Source organism: Podarcis melisellensis (genome assembly GCF_964234715.1).
Source record: "Podarcis melisellensis genome assembly, chromosome: 4".
Taxonomy (NCBI): Eukaryota; Metazoa; Chordata; class Lepidosauria; order Squamata; family Lacertidae; genus Podarcis; species Podarcis melisellensis.
The window spans coordinates 68122702-68143068 of NC_138531.1; the positions used below are offsets into that span (position 1 = coordinate 68122702).

The 20367-nt window shown below is 39.2% G+C and overlaps 1 protein-coding gene across 2 annotated transcripts; it reads left to right on the forward strand.

The window, feature by feature from the left end:
* The first annotated feature begins 1129 nt into the window (after nucleotides 1-1129).
* Nucleotides 1130-19460, forward strand: HJURP (Holliday junction recognition protein). 2 transcript variants are annotated; one of them, XM_081908420.1, is made up of 13 exons: nucleotides 1130-1314; nucleotides 2650-2716; nucleotides 4141-4199; nucleotides 5374-5401; nucleotides 6170-6225; nucleotides 8387-8441; nucleotides 9547-9608; nucleotides 10340-10450; nucleotides 10953-11025; nucleotides 13504-15047; nucleotides 15491-15554; nucleotides 17519-17606; nucleotides 18597-19460. In XM_081908420.1, exons 1-13 carry the CDS (start codon nucleotides 1162-1164, stop codon nucleotides 18715-18717), a joined length of 2481 nt encoding a protein of 826 aa, XP_081764546.1. In that variant the 5' UTR covers nucleotides 1130-1161; the 3' UTR covers nucleotides 18718-19460. The 2 variants fall into 2 exon arrangements, with proteins under 2 accessions (XP_081764546.1, XP_081764547.1); XM_081908421.1 differs by having other exon boundaries at nucleotides 13507-15047.
* The last annotated feature ends 907 nt before the right edge of the window (nucleotides 19461-20367 follow it).

Consider the following 20367-nt stretch of genomic DNA (forward strand, 5'->3'; position numbering starts at 1 on the left):
TTCCTTGGTGTTTTCGAATTCTTCAGTTCAGTTCCAGTTCAGGCACTAAATTTAACAATAAAAAACTTGTTAATTGGTTCAGCCACTCTGATTTCATATTGCACCATATGAAGAGTTAAACATGCTTCTCCATCCCCATGACATTTGGTGGAATTCGAAAATATTTTGCAACAAGCACAATCTAATCTAAGGAAGTCGATGTGACACCTCCTACCTCCTGTCATCGGAATATGATAATCTGCAGATTTAAACTCACCACGTAACATCCCCCCACCTTTTGTTTCCGCTTTTATGCTTAAACTTAACATCCAGCTTGATCAACCTTCATGATGAACTCAAAAGCTTGCTCAATTCTTTCCCATTCTTTATTTATTAATTAAAGCAACCGTAAAATACTTGAACTTTTGAATCTGCAGATCAGGTAACAAAAAAACCCTATTGAACAGAACAAAAACAAAATAATTAAACGCTAATCAAACACAATGAAAATACTTATCCAAATAACAGACTCAATAAAAAAAAGATATGCAACTGTCATTCCCTGATATAATCAGCAGTTGGCATTTTTCCAAAGCTTTATGAAAGCAAACTACCATTGCCTTGCACTGAATGATGATAAGAGCAATTCCAATCCGGCAGAGTTTATGCCATAATAAATGTGTGAGCTTCCAAAGTGCCACAAAACTCTTCGATCTTTATGTATATAATCCGTAGGAACAGCTAACTTCGAACGGGCAAAACTAATCCACTACCCTTTTGGCGTCTCCTTACATCTCCCTTAACGACAAAATCTTTCTGCTTCTCCCATTCACACTCTTACGCAGTTTGCGTCGCTACGCTGGCCCGTGCCATTCCCAAAGCTCTCCTGCTCGTTCGACTTTCGCGCTCAACGAAGAGCTTGCTGCGGGCAGAGAGTTTCAGCTAGAGATAGGGAGGCGGGATCAGGGGTGGGGCGGCGGGAGCCAGCCAATCAAAACAGAACTGCTCCTCGGGCCTCTCCCGATTGGCGAACAACTACCAATCCGGCCACGGCAAGCTGAAGCGAACTCTCGCGGGACTAGCGCAGCGGCGGATTTGAATCGGGTTGAAGGAGTTGCCCAACCTGGAAGCGACCAATCCTCGGCCTTGGGCCGCACAGAACGGGCCAAGGCGACGGCCGAGATGGGGAGAACGAGGGGGGGAGGGAGGGAGAACGAGACCGTGGACCGCCGGCGAAGAGGAGGGCCCGGAGGCGGCGGCAGCACAGCCATGGAGCGCCGCCTGAGGAGAAGCACCCTCCGCTTCGCCTCCGCCATGAGCAGCGTTGTAGAAAAGGTGAGCTCGACGCGGCTCCAGGGGCGGCTTCGGCGAGCTGGACGGGGCGAGGGTCGCAGGCCTTTTCCGGAAGGCCGAGGCCCCGGGCGGGATCTGCTCGGGGCTCCTGGGCCGGTCCCTCCCCCCCCCCTTTTCCACGGAATCTACGTTGGGAAACGTTCGAAATACCCGCTGTGACGTCATGGGGGCGGGGAGATAATTAATAAATGCATTTGAAATGTCAAATTTCGGTCCCTCTCTCCCTCCCTTCATTGCTTCCTTCTAGCAGGGTTCCTTGCACTCTTGTTGTTGTTTAGTCGTTTAGTCGTGTCCGACTCTTCGTGACCCCATGGACCAGAGAACGCCAGGCACTCCTGTCTTCCACTGCTTCCCGCAGTTTGGTCAAACTCATGCTGGTAGCTTCGAGAACACTGTCCAACCATCTCGTCCTCTGTTGTTCCCTTCTCCTTGTGCCCTCCATCTTTCCCAACATCAGGGTCTTTTCCAAGGAGTCTTCTTTTCTCATGAGGTGGCCAAAGTATTGGAGCCTCAGCTTCAGGATCTGTCCTTCCAGTGAGCACTCAGGGCTGATTTCCTTAAGAATGGAGAGGTTTGATCTTCTTGCAGTCCATGGGACTCTCAAGAGTCTCCTCCAGCACCATAACTCTTGCACTCTTAAGGGCCAACTTTTGTATGTCACAGACAAGCTATAGCTTAGGGCCCCACTCTCTTGGGCCCCCCCCCAAAAAAAATGCAAAGAAAAAAAACCCCGGGATGTACATTTCCAAAATATAAGATAAAAAACAAATAAACTAAAACCTACATACAGCAACAGTTTTTTGTGTTGTGTGGGCTCCTATTTGTTATGTGCAAATGGGTTTAGATACCTATTCGGTCCATAAATTACCTTATAGCATATATTCAACACAAAAACCAGCAACAACCTAAATCTCATCAAACTTAAATCCAGCCCTGTCTGTTTCAGCCAAATTTGGACACACTGCATTAATGTAAAAATCAAAATGTTGGATTGGGGGTGGGGGTTGTTTTTATTTTTATCATGTATGTTATGGTTTTATATCTTGATTTTAATCTGTGAATTGCCCTGAGACCCCCGGGTATAGGGCAGTATATAAATTCAAATAATAATGATGTGATGTTCCATCACGGATGTGTCATGTAACATGTAATTGGGCCCTATCCAACTAGATAGGAGTGAGTTAACTTGCAAGTAGACTAGTTAGAAGTTTGAATGGAGGTTTAATAATGTATGAATTTTACACCCCCAAAAGCTTTTATTATAGTCTCTAGCACTGTAGTCTTATGTAAAAATGGTCTGTGTTTCTTTTAATCTAGTACAACTTCCCCTTTGATGATGATATGGTCGTTTCTATCAGATCATTGACTTATGATACACCTGAAGGTATGATCGCTTTAATTGATTACTATATTCTAGTTTGCCTTTATAAAAACATAGTATAGAGACTTTTTGAAACCTGTGTGGATGCTGTGTCTGTAGTGCAATTTACAAAGTCTGATGAAAATGTATCAAACTTTATTGAATCAAAGGCTGATTGGAAACCTTGAGGTTTGTTGTAACAGTGTGACTATATATAACAATGATAGGGCTTGCATGCCATAAGTCATGGTTAACTGTTTACCATGAATAAACAAATTGCTGCCATTTTGCTTTTCCCCTAGCACAAGTGAGATAACCACAATCTTTGCCTAGCATTGTTTCAAAATTGGGAGTTCTGGTTTATTTCACTGCAAACAAAATGACTACCTGAAGCCAATAAGAAACCGTGGCTTCAAACTGTAGTTTGCATAAAGCAAGATAAATTATGATTTGATTCAGATATAATACTAAGGTAAGAATCGTGGTTTGTTGCTTTGTGCTGGAGAGAATCGGTGGCAAAGCAGGAGTGATCTGTCATCAGAAACTGTTTTGTGGATTGCTACTCTTAGGTATAGCGGGACACAGGTGGCGCTGTGGGTTAAAGCCTCAGCGCCTAGGACTTGCCGATGGAAAGGTCGGCGGTTCGAATCCCTGCTGCGGGGTGCGCTCCCGCTGCTCGGTCCCAGCGCCTGCCAACCTAGCAGTTCGAAAGCACCTCTGGGTGCAAGTAGATAAATAGGGACCGCTTACCAGCGGGAAGGTAAACGGCGTTTCCGTGTGCGGCTCTGGCTCGCCAGAGCAGCGATGTCACGCTGGCCACGTGACCCGGAAGTGTCTCCAGACAGCGCTGGCCCCTGGCCTCTTAAGTGAGATGGGCGCACAACCCCAGAGTCTGTCAAGACTGGCCCGTACGGGCAGGGGTACCTTTACCTTTTACTCTTAGGTATCACTGTATTTCTGTGAATTTTAATTCTGAGCTTACTTTTTACAATCCCCTACCCAACCATGTTTATATCGACATACAACCCAGTACAGTGGTACCTCGGATTACAGATGCTTCAGGTTACAGACTTCGCTAACCCAGAAATAGTACCTCTGGTTAAGAACTTTGCTTCAGGATGAGAACAAAAATTGTGCGGCAGCAGGAGGCCCCGTTAGCTAAAGTGGTACCTCAGGTTAAGAACAGTTTCAGGTTAAGAATGGACCTCCAGAACGAATTAAGTTCTTAACCCGAGGTACCACTGTATATCTCTTCATACATTTGATGAAGTGGACTGTAGTCTATGACAGCTTATGCCAGAATGAATTAGTCTTCAGAGTGCCACAAGACTTATTTACTATGCTTACTGCAAAAGATTAACATTACTCCTCTGTTTATCACAAATGTCTGTTCTAACAAATTCTTATGCATGTGGCATTTATTGTAGAAATTTTTGTATCATTTCTAGGGCCAAGGGTTTGGGGAGAAGAGCAACAGACAAGCACCGAAGTTATAGATCGCTCTCAGGTACTGGAAATGCATAACTTGTAATGACCGTATTTTGATGTTTTCTAAGTTACTGTGACAAATTAAAAATCTGGAAATCTCTCTGGGAGACTGGATGCATAGCTATAGCAGTAGTATTTTTAAACAATGTTTCTGTGGCAACATGAATCGAAAAAAAGCCATAGATTCTCTTCAGGGTTGTACTTAAGTTGGAGAATATTGCTTTCTCTCATTCAGCTTTCTCTTTTCCTTAAATTTCAGACCATTGGTAAAGCTGATACCAAAATGAGCATATCTAAATAGCTCAATGAAATTTATTTTCGTTGTTGTACATTGCTTTAATCAATGGAGACATTTGACTGATGAAAACACAGCTTTCTTACCTGCAATCTGAAATAGTGGTGGGGTGATTTAAATTGGTGTTTCCAGTCTTCAGAACAAAATTCTCACATTTTGTCTTAATTACCCCTCCAGACTTACAGGAAGATAATTCACTTGATACAGTGCAGATGTATCAAATTCAATGCACTAAGACAGGGGTTTTCAAACTAGTCCACGGACCACCAGTGGTTCATAAGCTTCATTCAAGTAGTTTTCAGTGTGTGTGTAAAGGACACTTACAATTTGAATTCTATGGAATTCATAGTGTAATACAATTAACATCCAGTAGAAGAAATAAAGCAAAATAAAATAAAATAAAAATTATGCAGCATCTAGCACAGCACATTACAGGTGCTATAGCAAGCAGAATTATATTTAAGTAGTACGCCAAGTCTTTCAGCAATTTTCAAGTGATCCATGGGGAAAGTAGCTTGGGAACCACGGTAACTAAGAAATATGAAAACTGTTATCTTTGTCCCTAATTATTTTGCCCTGTGATTTGAGTTTGGCAGTGTGTGTAGAAATTACATATCAAAATATTTCAAGTATTAGAATTCTTGGCAGATCATGCTGCCTGCTTGCCCTGAGTCTGTCAGTAATTAACCAAATGAAAATCTTTATCAGTATCCTTCATGTTTCCAGACCAATAGGCAAAGGGTTACAGACATAAGCAATTTTACAATATGCTTATTTCTGAATGGGAGGATCTTTTAAAGAAAAAAATACATTCTTTTGAAAATGAAAGCACGGTGCCTTTTTTTTGTACAAGAAATAATTTTTATGCATTGAAATTTTCCTGCTTTTCATATTACAGAATATAGTACCATTTCAGGAAAACACAGGTAAGGGAAAACTTAGAATTTTCTGCAATATTTGTATGTTTAAATTGTGTAAAGATTTAACTTTAACGGTTGTTAATGGTGAAAGAAAAAGATAAATTATAAATCTGAGACAGTATTCCTTTCTAGAGTTGGCTCTTAAAAAATAACTGCTTGCAAATATAATAGTCATCAGTTTTTATGAAAGAAGATTAATTTGGCTTAAGATACATGATTTTGTTCTATTTTTGTACTAAATCCACAGATTGATAATCTTGCTGTAATCTTGACTTAAATGAGCTATTGGAAAGGAAAAAATACCATATAAAATTGGCTATTTTTATTGGATATATGTTTAGCTTTATCAGCGTACTGTGTTTCTTCATATGAATGTATTTGTATCATTTTTTTAAAAAAGCCTTCTTTTCACTTGGAAAGATTTTGTGAGCCTTATATGTTATAATGCAGAATCTAATCGTTCATTCTTGCAAGGTACAGTGGTACCTCGGGATGCGAACGGGATCCATTCCGGAGCCCCGTTCGCATTCCGAACGGAACGCAAGACGCGACGGTGCATCATTTTTCCATTCAGAACAGTCACTACAATAGAGGTGGCTGTACCTCCAGGTTTAAATGGAGATTTCTCCATAGAATTTGTAAAGTGGGGCAGGGGTTCCGAGAAGGAAAAGCCAAGTGGCTACCTTTGAGTATGTGGACTGATTATAACCTGTCACTGAAGGGAGAGCTGTTATCTTCAGTTTTATAATTTCAATGAATTCTTTTTCAATTAAGAAATTGAGACGCAGCTGGCCTCTGACTCTGAAAATGAGAACTACGAGGAGTATCAGGTATGTAGGACCCATGATGGCAATCAACCAGAATAGTTATCCATCTATTTTTTTCTGGAGTTGTATTTGAATGGGGTCTGTTCCGGGATCCTGTTCATGGGCATATTGAGGAAATGGTGCAGTCACTAAAGGAAGAGTGCAGAGAAGGTGCCTGGCTGATGTTGATAGGCAGGGAGTTTCAAAGTGTAGGCGCTGTGACACAAAAATACTGATTGTGGTACATGCAGCAATGCCAGTTCCATAGCTCGAACCAGTCTAGCAAGTTTTTTTTGTAAACCACTTGGAAGTGTTTTACAATCAAACAGTTTATAATTTTTATGAAATATATACAGTGGTACCTCGGTTCTCAAATGTAATCGGTTCCAGAAGACCATTTGAGTTCCGAAACGTTCAAAAACTGAGGTGCAAATGGCTGCCCATAAATGTAATTGAGAAAATTGAAAAACACACAGCGGAAGTCATTTGACTTCCGAGGCGCATTTGGAAATGGAAGCATTTACTTCTGGGTTTTCAGCATTCGGGTTCTGAAATGTTCATCAACGGAGATGTCCAAAAACTGACGTACCACTGTATTGGGCCAAGTGATCCTGCAAGTAAACATGCCAACCTATTAAAGGTTTTATATACTAATAGTAACGCCTTCGACTTGACCTAGTGTCAAATAGGCAACGCGTGCAGATCTCTGACCAGAACTGTCATATGCTCACAAGGTTTTTCACTTCTGTTGGCAACCATACTGCAGCACTCAAAACTAAATGTAGCAAAATAGAAGACTTACACTGAAGTAATCCAATGTTGAAGTCACCAGTACCTAAACTACTGTGGTCAAGCTCTCCTAGTCCTGAAACAGTCACTGAGGCTACCTGGGCATCAAGTGACAAAGCTGGATCCAGCACACACACACACACACACACACACACACACACACCCAACTCTGTCCAGGGTAGGCCATGGGAACCATTCACTCACAGTGGATTACGAGGATTCAAGCTCAGTTTATTTTCCCTCATCCATCCCACCATTGCATCCAGACACTGGTCTAGGGCTCACACAGCCTCTCCTGATTCAGTTATTATGCAGAAATAGAGCTCCGTGTCATCAGTGTACTGATAGTATCAAAGCTCCTAATGACTGTTCTCAGCAGCTTCATGTAGATATGAACCTTCATCCAACATGGGGTGGGGAGAATGAGAATAACATTAACAGGTTTAAGGGATGTACTTTCCATCCCATTGAGATTTCCAATGTAGGGCAGGGTAGAACTGCAACCCTATAAAATATTGTTTCTGTGGTGTCAGAAGTGTGCTTAACAATACCCAAACTCTCAGAGCTGTACGGTGCTTTTCTAACCCTATTAAGAAATGTGCAAGAAAACTGTCCTTGCTTAGAGAAATGCCCCCAAACAATATTACATAGCTTGTGCCAACTTATTGGCACTTCGTCTGCAGTCTTGAATAGCCTCACACCCTGTAAAATTCATGAAAACAGCTTCAGCTAAAGCTGTGCTTCTGCATTTAGAATTTGCCTGAAACTTACAGTTCTGCATGAATCCTTTATCTGCTGGATCCAGCCAATGACCCAGCATCCTGTTCCCACAGTGGCCAACCAGATATGCCTGTGAGAAACCTGCAGGATTCAAACACCAGAGCACTCCCCTTCCTGTGGTTTCCAGCAACTGGTATTCAGAAGCATCGCTCCTTCCAACTGTGAAGGCAAAATATAGCTAACATGGCTAGTAGCCATCAATAGCCCTCTTCTCCATCATAAGGAGATTAATCTTCCCATCCCATAACTTTATTTTTTTGTTAGTAGCAAGAAAAGTGTACAAATAATTGAAGGTAATATTAAATTGCCTGTGCATTGAGAAGGTGATGGGGACAGGTAAATGTGTAGTATATATTTTTAAATGCTTGCTTAAGTCTTTTGAAGCAACATATGTATTGCAGTTAGATTGTTGACAGCCATAGCCATCGCAGGTTTAGGTGGAGTGATGCTAGCATTTGATCAAATGTTTAAATCAAGTACAGTAAATATGTAAGTTTGGTAGAATGAAGATCATTACATCTCCATACGTTGACTCTAATATTAAAGTTGATTTTCTAGCCCAAATTTAGCTAATACAGAGCTGTTGTTTTTTCTTTTGTTTTTTGCAATTATTAAGTCACCTAATGAAGAACAATCCATGGACTCATGTGGAAAGAGCCTACTTGATACAGGTAAGGCAGGCTTGGTGGAAGAGCATGCAATTTATTTATAGGACTAATATAGGCTGTCTTGGATGTGGATGATAATTGAGAGAGATGATCACATGCATTTTAAAATTATTATATGCCACTGAGCAATGATTGTTTTGCTTTATTTATTTCCAATTTCTGGGGGAGGGGGGAATCTATAGACTTTGTACATAAATTTGGACATTAAGGTTGTGACATACACCTTAATTGAAAAACGATTTCTCATTTTCTTTTGAGCATGACTCATTTCTTGTTCAAATAGTTGAACCCTTCATCAAAAGTTTTCTTCTGTAAGTGAGATATCTAATATAGCAGTAACCAAATTGTGGTACTGCTTGGACTTATCAAAGTCAGTAACTTAAGGAGCAATATCAACTACTTGTCTTATCGTTTGCTGAATCCTGTATTGTTGCCACACTGTAGCCCCTTCTACACTCTTATTATATCATTAATTTTGCTCTACTTTGGGTAACTATAATTGCAAAGGGAAAACAAGACGACACCCCTAACTTTGACCCAGCAGCTTTTCTGCGTGGCATATTCATGAGCCGCCTTCTGTTTTTGGTCTCTGCCCAAATTAAACAGTCAAGAGGTGAGGGTAATGAAATGGCTTTGGGACAATATATAAGCTTCACAATCTCTTCCTTCAGGTATTGCCCATGTGAAGTGGGCTAGAGCAGGGAAGGGGGTTTTGACGTTGTGCAGTTTGCCCCTTTCCCCAGAGTTGTGCGACTCCTTCATAGTGCCTACAGAGGCATAACTTCTAAAGTGGGGACTCTGCATTGTGCGTGAGACTCCCTGTGTGATTTAAATTCCTGGGCAGTCAGGGTTATAAATTGCATGAGCCTACAGCTATTTTCACCACATTACCTGCTTCATCCAAGTAACACCCAAAGAGAGGTGTGCTAACAATGACGGGAATAATAAACCCAGAGAAAATTGTAAGTCTTTGGAAACAGAATATTGCATAGTTCATTGCCTTGAGGTTTTGTGTCCAGGTTAAATTTTGTACAAATTTCTTTTATCAAAGAAATTGGAAGCAATCTTATATTTGAGATATGTTTTGTTTTTTAACTTTGAATTGTAGGCCACAAAAGTGATGTTGAATCAGCATCCATTCAAAGACATTTGGAAAATATGCATATCAAGGTAAATGAGAATTTTGGTTACAGTATTTGAACATTTGAAAATGTAGGATATTTGTCTTAGGAGAGATATGATTAGGAAGAAGATTGGCAGGAAACAAGGAATATGAGGAGTGGCTCTGAACTCGAAACTCCCCTTAATTCTGCCAAAAGTTTTCTGAATATTCCATAGGCTCTGTCTATGTTTATGAAACTATAGCCATGAGTTCTGGTTTGCTCTTACTTTCTTTTCAAACACTGTGATTCCCTTCCAAATTCTTGATCACAGTGTACTAATGTGGCTGAGTGAATAGTATATGAAAAGCCTTTCTCTTCCTTATTGCAGGGACTGCAGTCATTGTGAGTTTCTTCTAGTTTAAGAGAGAAGAGAAAATATTGGTCATTGCCATGTACAGCAAGTGGTACCTATGGAAATCAAGGAATAATAATAATAATTTGCTTGAGATGTTAATACAGGCAAGCAAATATGGCCTAATAGGCATTACTGAAACCTGGTGGGATGAGACAAATGGAATGTGCAATCTGTTCAAACAGCTCAAAAAGGCTTTGTCACATATGGATTTAGAAACATAGCCTTAAAGGCAAAACCCTCAACAACTTAAGAATGAGAGTAGGCTACATTGTTTGTGTGTACTATCCTTGTTGGTTCAACATAAAAAAACAACAACACTCTTGGGAGGAAGGCCCACGCAACATCTTGTTTCAAGTTCTATTCACTCTTTTTTTTAACAAAAGGAAGATACCTCCCTCGTATACTTTTCTGGAATACCTGCAAAGAATAAATACCAAGTCAAAATGGATGTTCTGTTGGAGAATAGTGTCTACTTTGGTCCAAAATCACTTACGGTAACTGTTCAGCTGATTGTATTGAAATCTTTAAACTTATAGCTAGTAATGCAAGTCCAGGTTTCTATGTGCAGTTCAGTTTTCCTGTCTTCCCCATTTACTATTTTTTTCTCTTGGAAGTACATTATCTGTACACATTCCTGTGTTTCTATTGAAATGGATGGGGAAGACTTAAGTGTAATATCTCCTGTACTGACACCCTAATAGCCATAAAGTATGAAACCAGGTTAATAGTTATTGAGATGGGATTTTGTTCTTCCTGTGTGTGCTTCGGTCTCATTGGGCTGGGACATAATAAATGGGGTATAAAAATGCAACTGTTAGATAATATTTTAAGTTTGAATGTATTATTTGGCACTCATACTCAATTTGGAAAGCATCAAACTATAGTACATAGGATATATATCTCAAGTAGTGTTTAATTGCTCAGTCATTTAAGGCTTGTGTCTTTCTGCAAATCTTTTCTGTTTACTGACTATCTACCTTTGGGATTTTGGCTTAGGTTACAAGACCCAGTGCAAAGAATGTTTACCAATGGTCTCCTTTGCAAAATCTAGGAGGTGAATCCTTGAGTGGTGAGCATCATGACAAATCCTAAATGTTTTACTGAAATATAGTGTTTAAAGAAGTAAATGGTTTACTTGCCTAAGAAGGCTGGCACAACAAACTTTCCAATCTAGTGAGCACAAATGCTAGCTCTGATTGGCTGGCTCAGTACCGTAATGCTAAGCACTCCTTATAAAACCTAATTAATTGATGTTTTTAGGAACTTTGTTATCTGGATTGGAAATGAGCTACATATGAGTCTAGCTCTTGAGTTTTTTTGTGGCGTATACAAAGACCAACTGGACCAGCATGTACTTACCTGCTATGGCTCCTTTGACAAGCAATGGCTGTAACAGCATATCTGTTTATCTAGCTCCAGCCTGCTCCTTTGCATCTGCTATGAAAAGGCCTTGTAAGGACTGCAACATCTCCTCCCCCGCCGCCGCCATTCTTTTTTTCAGCTGGATCCTCAGTGCTGCAAGAGCAACTGCTCAGGACCTGAGTGGTCCGGCGTTCTGCCGGAAGCCATGGAGGGCTTTTAATGCTGTGCCATGGCCTGTCAGAGCACTTTACCTACCTGTCAAAGCACTGGTCCAACTAGCACAGCACTGTTCTATGCTTATTGGCAGTAGTTATTCATGGCTTCTGGCACGAGTATTTCCCACCTCTGAGCATAAGAAGAGCCTGATGGATCAGGCCAATGGCCCATCCAGTCCAACACCCCTGAACATGAGCGCAAGAGTACTCTCCCCTCTTGTGGTTTCCTGCATCTGGAATCCAGAAGCATTGCTCCTTCTGTTGATAGTCCTCTTCTCCATCCTCTTTTAAAGCCATCCAAGTTGGTGACCTTGGCTGCCTCCTAGGGGAGTGAGCTCCATAGTTGGACAATGCACTGCATGAAGAAGTATTTTCTTCTTTGTGCAAAGCATATATTCTACCACTGATCTGTGGTCCCTCCTGTCCCTACAGTAACTCCATCCTACCCAGAGTCTTGGCATTTGTTCACAAGCATGGAAGTCTCTGGTGTGTCTCCCCCGACCCCTGTATAACACTCTGGTGGCTGATATGAGCCCACTGTCAGAACTTGTTTTCCTTTGGTAGCTCATTTTCAGTACAGTGGAACCTCGGGTTGTGTACTGTCCTCCTTACGAACACATCGGGTTACGAGCTCTGCTAACCGGGTAGCAAACTTTGCCCCGGGATGTGAGTGGAAGTCAGCAGGAGGCCCCATTAGCATAAGCACGCCTCAAGTTAAGAACAGTTTCTGGTTAAGAATGGACCTCCGGAACGAATTAAGTTCGTAAATGGAGGTACCACTGTAGCTAGATTCTACTGTATTGTTTAAGTCAGCTGCAAACAATTTTTATAAGGGTAGCGCTCTAGGTAATTTTAAATGAATATGCTTACAGGTGTATGGTAATAAACCTGTACTTTACAACACCCTGAAGTATCATTATGAACAGATTAACAGGTAACAGGTGTCTAGTACTCTCTATCAGTTGTAGTAAATTGAATGCTGCTTTATGTCAAAGGATGTCATATTTTCTCGTTCTGTCTTACAAAGCAATTTGTTTCATGTTCCTCCTAGCTATATGTAGTTAAATTACATAGATTGACATTAATTTGAGGCAACATGGTGCAGTGGCTTAAGCTGTGTTTAGATGTATGATATGCAGCTTCAGATTCCCATTTAGCTTTGAAATTTACTGGATAGCTTTGGCAAATGACAGTTTTTCAACCAAATTTATTCTTTGAGGATAAGCGAAATGAGGATTCTAAATCTCTGAATTTTTTAGCTTAAAAATGCTTTACTGTAGTTTGATTTTTGTTAGTTATTGGATGGATTTGAAGAATGATGAATGCAGCAATTCAGCCTAATCAAAGTACTGTGCATATCTATATATATAGAATCTTTACTGAAGCTTCTACATTGCTGGAGAAAATTTAACCGTTATGTGTGTAGAGATGTCCCTGTGATATTGATAGGAATGGGAATATGAGTTTATTTAGGAGCTCTCAACTTATTAGACTGCATGACATCCTTTGGATCAGAGTTGGGGGTCTTTTAAAGGGATTACCAATAATTTATTTCATTTATTTATTTATTTATTTATTTATAATTTTCATAAGATGGCTTTCTGAAATAGTTTTAGGTTGGTGCCTGAAGCTATGTAGACTTGATTTCACCAGGTAGAGAGTGCCAGTATCTTCATTAAATAGCATATTGGTGTGCATTGCCTCATTATCAAGTGAAACTATAAATTGCTGCTACAAAATTTAATTTAAAAGTAATCATGACAATGATTGTTTCTTAAAACACATTGGAAATATCTGGTTTCACAATGGGAACTGAGAAAATCCTAGGTAATTTAAAAATGTGGTTAGTGCCTTCTTATTTTAAATTTCTTTTCTTACATTATAGCTTGTTTGGAACATCATTAGCAATAGTCTTAATGTTAAAAAAAAAATTAAGTATTAGTACTTATACTTCCCTTTATTTGGTCTAGTAGGTCACCATGATGTGGTCCTGAGGAAGCAAACAGAATCTATGAATGGGCATCCTTCATCAACATCTCTGCAGCTGTCCAACTCTGCTACTGCAGGCTCAGACATTATGACAATTCTGCCTGAAAATCAGTCTCTTGGGGGTGGAAATGAAACTGTCTGCAGTAGCTTTTTAGAAATGTACGAGTCTGCGGATGAGCATTGTTCTTGGAATAATGTAACAATAGTAGACTTGTATCCAGGAATGGTGAAGGCACTTAGCAGATTGTTGCATAAAGCATCCCGTGAAGCTTCTTCTAATTCATTGATTAAACGGTACAGATATGGCTATTGGCACCCTAAGAAAACAAAGCTTAATACCAATACAGAGAGAGTAAGGAAGTCCAGACAATTAAAACAGAAGTCTAGCTTGACAATTAGAGAAGATGATTCTAAGGGATATCAATTGTCCATGGCAAAGAATGGGCAAATTAGTCCTTCGTATGATGGCAATCATGAAATGCAATGCTCAATGAACAAGGCAACTAAAGTAGTATCTTCCATGGACTGTAATACAGATAGTGTGGAAATGGATGCTTCTGGCATCGTAGAAGATCATTCATACACAGAGAATGTTGGACTAAATGGCGTGGAGTCCACCATTTTCCCCAGGGATCTTTCTACAGAAGAAACATTTCTGGTCAGAACTGCATCTTATATCCCTTCATTGTCAAACTTTGGAAGAAAGGCTCAAACATTTGAAGAGTACTCTTCAATTTGCACTGTAGATACAGGAACAACATTTAATCTAGCAGAAGATTATAAAACTGAGATGAGCACTAGGACATTCAATGCTACATCATGTTTAAGCTTGTCTTTGAATAGTGGCATAAACTGTGTCTTGCAAAATAACAAGTCTTCTCCGGTGAAAACGTCAAATAGATTACCTGGGAATCATGAAATTAAAACATTCAACAAAGCTGTTTCACTACAGCGAAGTCATTCATTTTCATCACTTCCTGTTAATCGCAGTCCCATCAAAACTCGCCAGAAATGTGACGATGCCTTCCAAAAAATGTATAAGGAGCTTTGTTGTTCAAAGATGCGAAAACCATTTAAGTGCTCAACTATATGCACAAGTCCTAGGAAGTCTCCAGAACTGTGCAAGTTTGGTTTTAAAAGTCTTTCTTCAAATTTTAATCAGAAGCGTAAAAATATGATTGAGAGTATATATCAGAAATTGTGTTCTGAAGGGCTTCCAAAAATTCCTACATTCATGCGTGCTGCAAACTTAAAAAAATATGAAGGAATCCCAATGTCTGACACAGTGAATGCCCTAGTTAATTCTCCTGTAAGAACTTTACCTGCAGTTGCCAGAATTAAAAGAGCAGCAAACTTCTGCATTGAAGACTCTCAGACTTCACCATTGAAAAGATTAAAAAATATATCTGAGAACTCACCTTATCGAATAAGTCAGAAGCTACCTTGCTGGAAAAACAATCTTCAGAAAACTGACATGACTTTTACACTGCATACTCCTAATGCCAACAATTGGACCTCAAACATGGTAAGTAAACTATTGACTTTGAAATATATGAAAAAGTACTCCAAACTGAAAGACACTTAAGTATTCCCTCAGTGACAAGATTCCTGAAGTAGATAAAATGTAAATTTCCAGGACTTGTTTCAAGTAAGCTTGCATAGGACTGGGCTAGAAGTCTTATTATATGTGTCCCCAATACCATTCTTTCTTGAGTGAATTATGGTACTATAGAACAGCATCACTTTGCATCTTGGTAACTGAACAGAATGTGTATGAAGCCGGGGAGGGGAAAAGTAATATTCAGGTTTTCCCAATCTTCTGAAAAATATGCCCCCAGTTACCACAAATATAAAGCAAGCAAACTGAGACAGAAAAGAAGCTAATTGACGTTGATTAACATAATCCCTGGATAATAATCCATATTGTAAAACTGATTCATTTCTAATATTTCAACATTTTATTTTCAGGATTCTGGGTTTTGTATTTCTTCAAACCACACCTTTATGGCTGTTCCAAGTACTTGTATAAAAGGTAGGTTTTAAACATGAGAAAGTAATCTGTGGTATCGAATAAGTGTTGTCCAGAGGAAATTGAAGCAGCTCTCTTTGGATCTTTGACAGGAGGCCCATTCTTTCTCTAGCCCATCATTTCTTGTGATTCCAAGAGCTATCCATTCTTTAGTTACTTGGTCAGCTTTAATTTGAAAAACTTGGGGGGGGGCATCAGCTGTATATGAAAGAACAATAGAATAAGAATCGCCTAGAGGTGTTCCACAGCAGAAGATAACCATTGTTTAGAAAGTACCCATTCTCTTTCCCAGGTCCATTGATGGGCAATTCTCCAGGGGGGAAATAGATATGGACAGAGTGCAGTTAAATACTTAGGGATGGGGGGGGGGGGTTGGAGGTTTTTAAAGAAAGTTGCTCCTGGTACTGACTGGGTAAAGCTGGAAAACTTAAAATATTCATGGAAATTGTTGAAACCTTTTTCAGTCTTAGAAATAATATTCCATTCACATGGCCTGCTTATTTTAAATACAACAGTAGAAAATTGAACCTAAATCTAGATATGCATACATGTCAAACATAAGCATTGACTTACTGAATTGTTATGCTGTTAGCCAAGCAAACGGGGGATTTCCAGATTTGAAAAAGAGGTTTTGCTTGAGCTAAGCAAAAAACAAACAAACAACAAAGCTCTTATATTCCAGTCAGTATTCCACTGCGTGTATTTTCGTCTGGTTGGCTTGTTTGTAGCTTAGTTTTTAGTTCAGTTCAGTGTCTTAGTCCCAAAGATGTCCTACTTGTGGCAGGGTTGTTTTTTAAAACTAGTGGCTAGAGCATTGTGTGAAAAGAAGGATGGACACTAAGAGCTTATTCGCACTTACCTTTTGCCCTGCTATTTCCAGGTATAGTTCTGCACTTAAAACGCCATGTCTGGATGTGGGTCCCTCTCCCATGGAAACCCACTCTTTAGCACTCAAACAGAGCAAACATCTGTTTGGGTTTCCAAGGATTGCTGTTTACTCCAATTGAGTAAAGAGTGGATTTTCACAAAGAAAGCTCTGAAGCAAAAAGGTGGGGGGGGGGGACACAGTGCTTTAAAGCACGGACTGTGCTTAGAAAAAACAGAGGAAAGGTAAGTGTGGATAAGTCCTAAGGCTGCAATCCTAACCTCAGTTCTCTGTGAGTAAGTCCCATTGAATGGAATAGGACTCGCTTATTAGACATGATTAGGATTGCACTGTAAAGCCAAAATGTTCTATTTATGTCACATCTTACACAAGCAAAAGCATGAGAACTGTGATAGAACACTTAAAGTGCTACATGGACTCTTAAACATTTGCAGGCACATCCCAGAAATTGCAAGTTCCTTCTCCGCTCATTCTAAAGGAAGAAGCAGTAATTTTTAATGTCTGAGTGATGCTCACATCTGCTGCAGTGATTATTATCTGGGTTTGTCTGTTTTTAATTTGGGTATTGGTTCTGAAGTTCTTAAATTAAAACTGGGGAAGCTGAGATACACAGAATCATTTTGCTTGTACAGACATCCCTTTGCTCCTCTCTTCATTCATGCTGCAGTTAAATCAGGAAGTCTCCAATTAACCATTGTTTTCCCGTTTTGTCAAACAGGTAAACTTTCTCCCAGCAAGTTACAAAAACATTGTAATTCCGTTTTATTTATTCACCCTGCTAAGATTTAAAGTATTTTTGTTAACTTTGTTTGTGTTAAATACGTATTAAAAACATTCTTTGTAATGTTTTGTTTTGAAATTTTTAAGATAATAGTTTAGTTTTCTGTTAATTATGTTGGTTTGACTCTATACTCTATATTTGACTTTCTTCAGATGGCTTTATTGATGTTTTATTGATGTTTTAATATTCTATAATCCGCTTTGAGATTTTTCTTACAAATATAAAGTGGTATAGAAATGGCTTTTTTATAATTTCCATGCAAATTTCTTGCTTTACTTACTGTATCTAATCTCATCACAGAATCCAGAATTACAAGTGTGGATGAAAAGATGCCCACGTTTGTGCAAAATAGTGATTCGCTAAGAAAATCACAGAACTATGCATCACCGTTAAGTATCACCTGAATTCCTTTTCAGTATTCCTTTGCTGTATTTCTCTGTGAAAGTATATGATGAGGAGAAGCAATAATGGTTTCCTATAAGCTACACCTAAGATGAGTTGAAGGACTTGCACTATAACTTGTCTTAAAATCTACTTTGCACATTGGTGCTTTATGTGACTGGCATCTAACTGACCACTTATTGGTTGTTAATAACTTTTGGATGTTTGACATGAATGTGTTAAATTTGCTCCTTTCAAGTTTGCTAGGACCAGATGAAATTTGGTAGCCCTGTCCTGAAGGTAGTGTGGTTCCGTGTAGCATTTATTGGTATTATAATAGATAGCATATTGTCAAGTTGGCTTAAAACATTCTTCCCTCCCCTTTGCAGTGCTGATTCCTTTTTGAGAAATATGGTCTTGGCAGTAGTGTGCCAAATATTGGGGGTTGGTTTGGAAACCGGAAAGGTATTTAAAAGAATGCAGGAAGTCTGTTATGAGCATAACTTTTTTGTAGATGACTCAGGGATGACTGAAGAGTTACTTTATATTGGTGTTTTATTGCATTAGTCAGGAGTCATCTCCAAATGGTTAATGCTTTTCTAGAGACAATAGATGCTGTCTGCCACAGTGCAAATAATGCCATTACTGAGAGAGATCCTGAAATTGCTGCACCTATAGCATCCTTTTGAGCTTGCAGCACTTTGTTGGGTTTAAAATTAGTAACTTTAATATGAAGTCTGTTTACTTATTGCACTCTTTTAATGTGATATACAATGGATTATATTTTGTACAGATTTATCTGAAACGCCATGAATATTCACCAATGTATTATGCAAGGAGCTGGAGATTGAGGGAAATGTGTTGTTTTTATTGTTATTTATTTCCGTTGAAACAGCAAAAAAAATATCCTAGTCTTTGGGAAGAATTTGTTGGCTCCCAGTTCATTTTACTGCACCTTTTACTATTTTGAACAGACAAGATCCTCTTTCCTTTTCAGGGTTTCCAGAAGGCTCAGCTATCATGGTGGGAGAATCAGAAGAAGAAATGCTTATGTGGAAGAACTTCTGTGTGAAGACTATGAAAGTTCATTTCTGGATGACTACAGGGAAGATTCATGATTTTTAAGGGGAAAGCTGTTTGACTGAATGCAAAAGTTCCCTTCCATTTATGAAAAGAACTTGAATCTAGTGGACCTTTCACAAATGGAAGCAAGGGAATTTTCACCAATTATGCTTTTCCCTATGTTATTCACCAGTACCACCACATCTGTTCCAGATGTTCCTTCAACCCTCTGAAGCAGAATTCAGGAGGGTGCAGGAATCTCCAGAGGGAAGAGGTAGCTGAGAGCGCCATGTTCCATGATTCTTACCCTAATTCAGTATCTAACCCATTGCAGATATGTTTTGTCATATGAAAGCTACGTATCCTTCAAGGAGCTGAGTAAGCATCTGTTTCTGGAATTCAGTTAATGCAGCTGTTTGCATCTAGGGGCCAAAGTATTATCTGTCTTAAGGGAAAGCACTGTTCCTTCTTGAAGGCTTATCATTGCTTGAGTGTCATTTATGGAAGCAAATGCTCTTTTTGTTTTCTGCAGGTGTAATTTCAGCTATTTCTATTGTGTTTTGCTTGGCTAATCAACTCTTAATGTAGAAATAATGTTTTAACAGGCTATTTAATGCATTTAATTTACTATTCGGTGAGCTACTCCAGGGATGAGCAGAGCTTTATTCCATTGTTGAAAGTGCTAAATCTGTGAAGATTTATAATGTAATATAGTATGCTTCAAATGTGTTTTAATGTATGTATCTACGAGTACTTGGCACTTATATTGCCTAATAAACCTTTATATATGTTGTGTGAATTTTGTTACATTCCATTAGCAGATTAACTTTTATAGCTCTGTGTTTCCTTTTTGTTAATAAGCAGCAGCCTTTTTTAGTCACCAACATCCTAGCTGGGAAGAAATATGTTAAGGATTGCAGCCTTAATCTTGCAGTCCTATTTCTTAAATTTCTAGAAATGCAGTAAGTAGTGGTCATGACAGTAGAGACAGAACTTTCATCCTACCATATCCATTTCAGTTTTGCATCCAGCTGCTGCTGCTGCTTTGCCATGTAGGACCAGGAAGGAACAATTTCCCAGCAGAGAAATGACTAGACAAGGTGGGTGCTGAATCTTCTGTTTTTATGCACAGTCATTTTTTGCTCCAGCACAGCTTCTTTACCCATTTCTACCGCAAAGCCAAATCTGGCACTAGTGGTTATTATGAACTACAAATAGGGAATTCTTGGATTCATAGCTTACCTTTAGGAATGAGTATGTTTATTGATCTTAGTGCCTTAGCTATCAGCTTCTCCTTGATAATACTGAATAAATTATTCTAGCCTATTTTACAGAGAATACATTGGACATTTGAGGAATGCCTTATAAACAGTAAGCTGTATTCAATACATAAGAGCATATAATGGCACATACCAGTGCTTTGGGGCAGCAGTATATTACAATGATAATATGGCAGCTTGCCATCAGATATATCTATACTTCCATCATTTAAGATGCCTTTCCAAGTTTCTACTGTGAGACTTAGTGAAATGTGCGTTGACCTGGCATTCTTTTAGATAAAATCCTAGAGACTTTTTCAAACAGGGCTTTGATGAAAGGTAGCACTATATGATTGCTGTAATGAATGTATTTATTTACATATAAATGGCTAGTTTCTCCTGTTTGAAAGTTGCACTGCACTCCCACATTAAAAAATAAATTAAAAT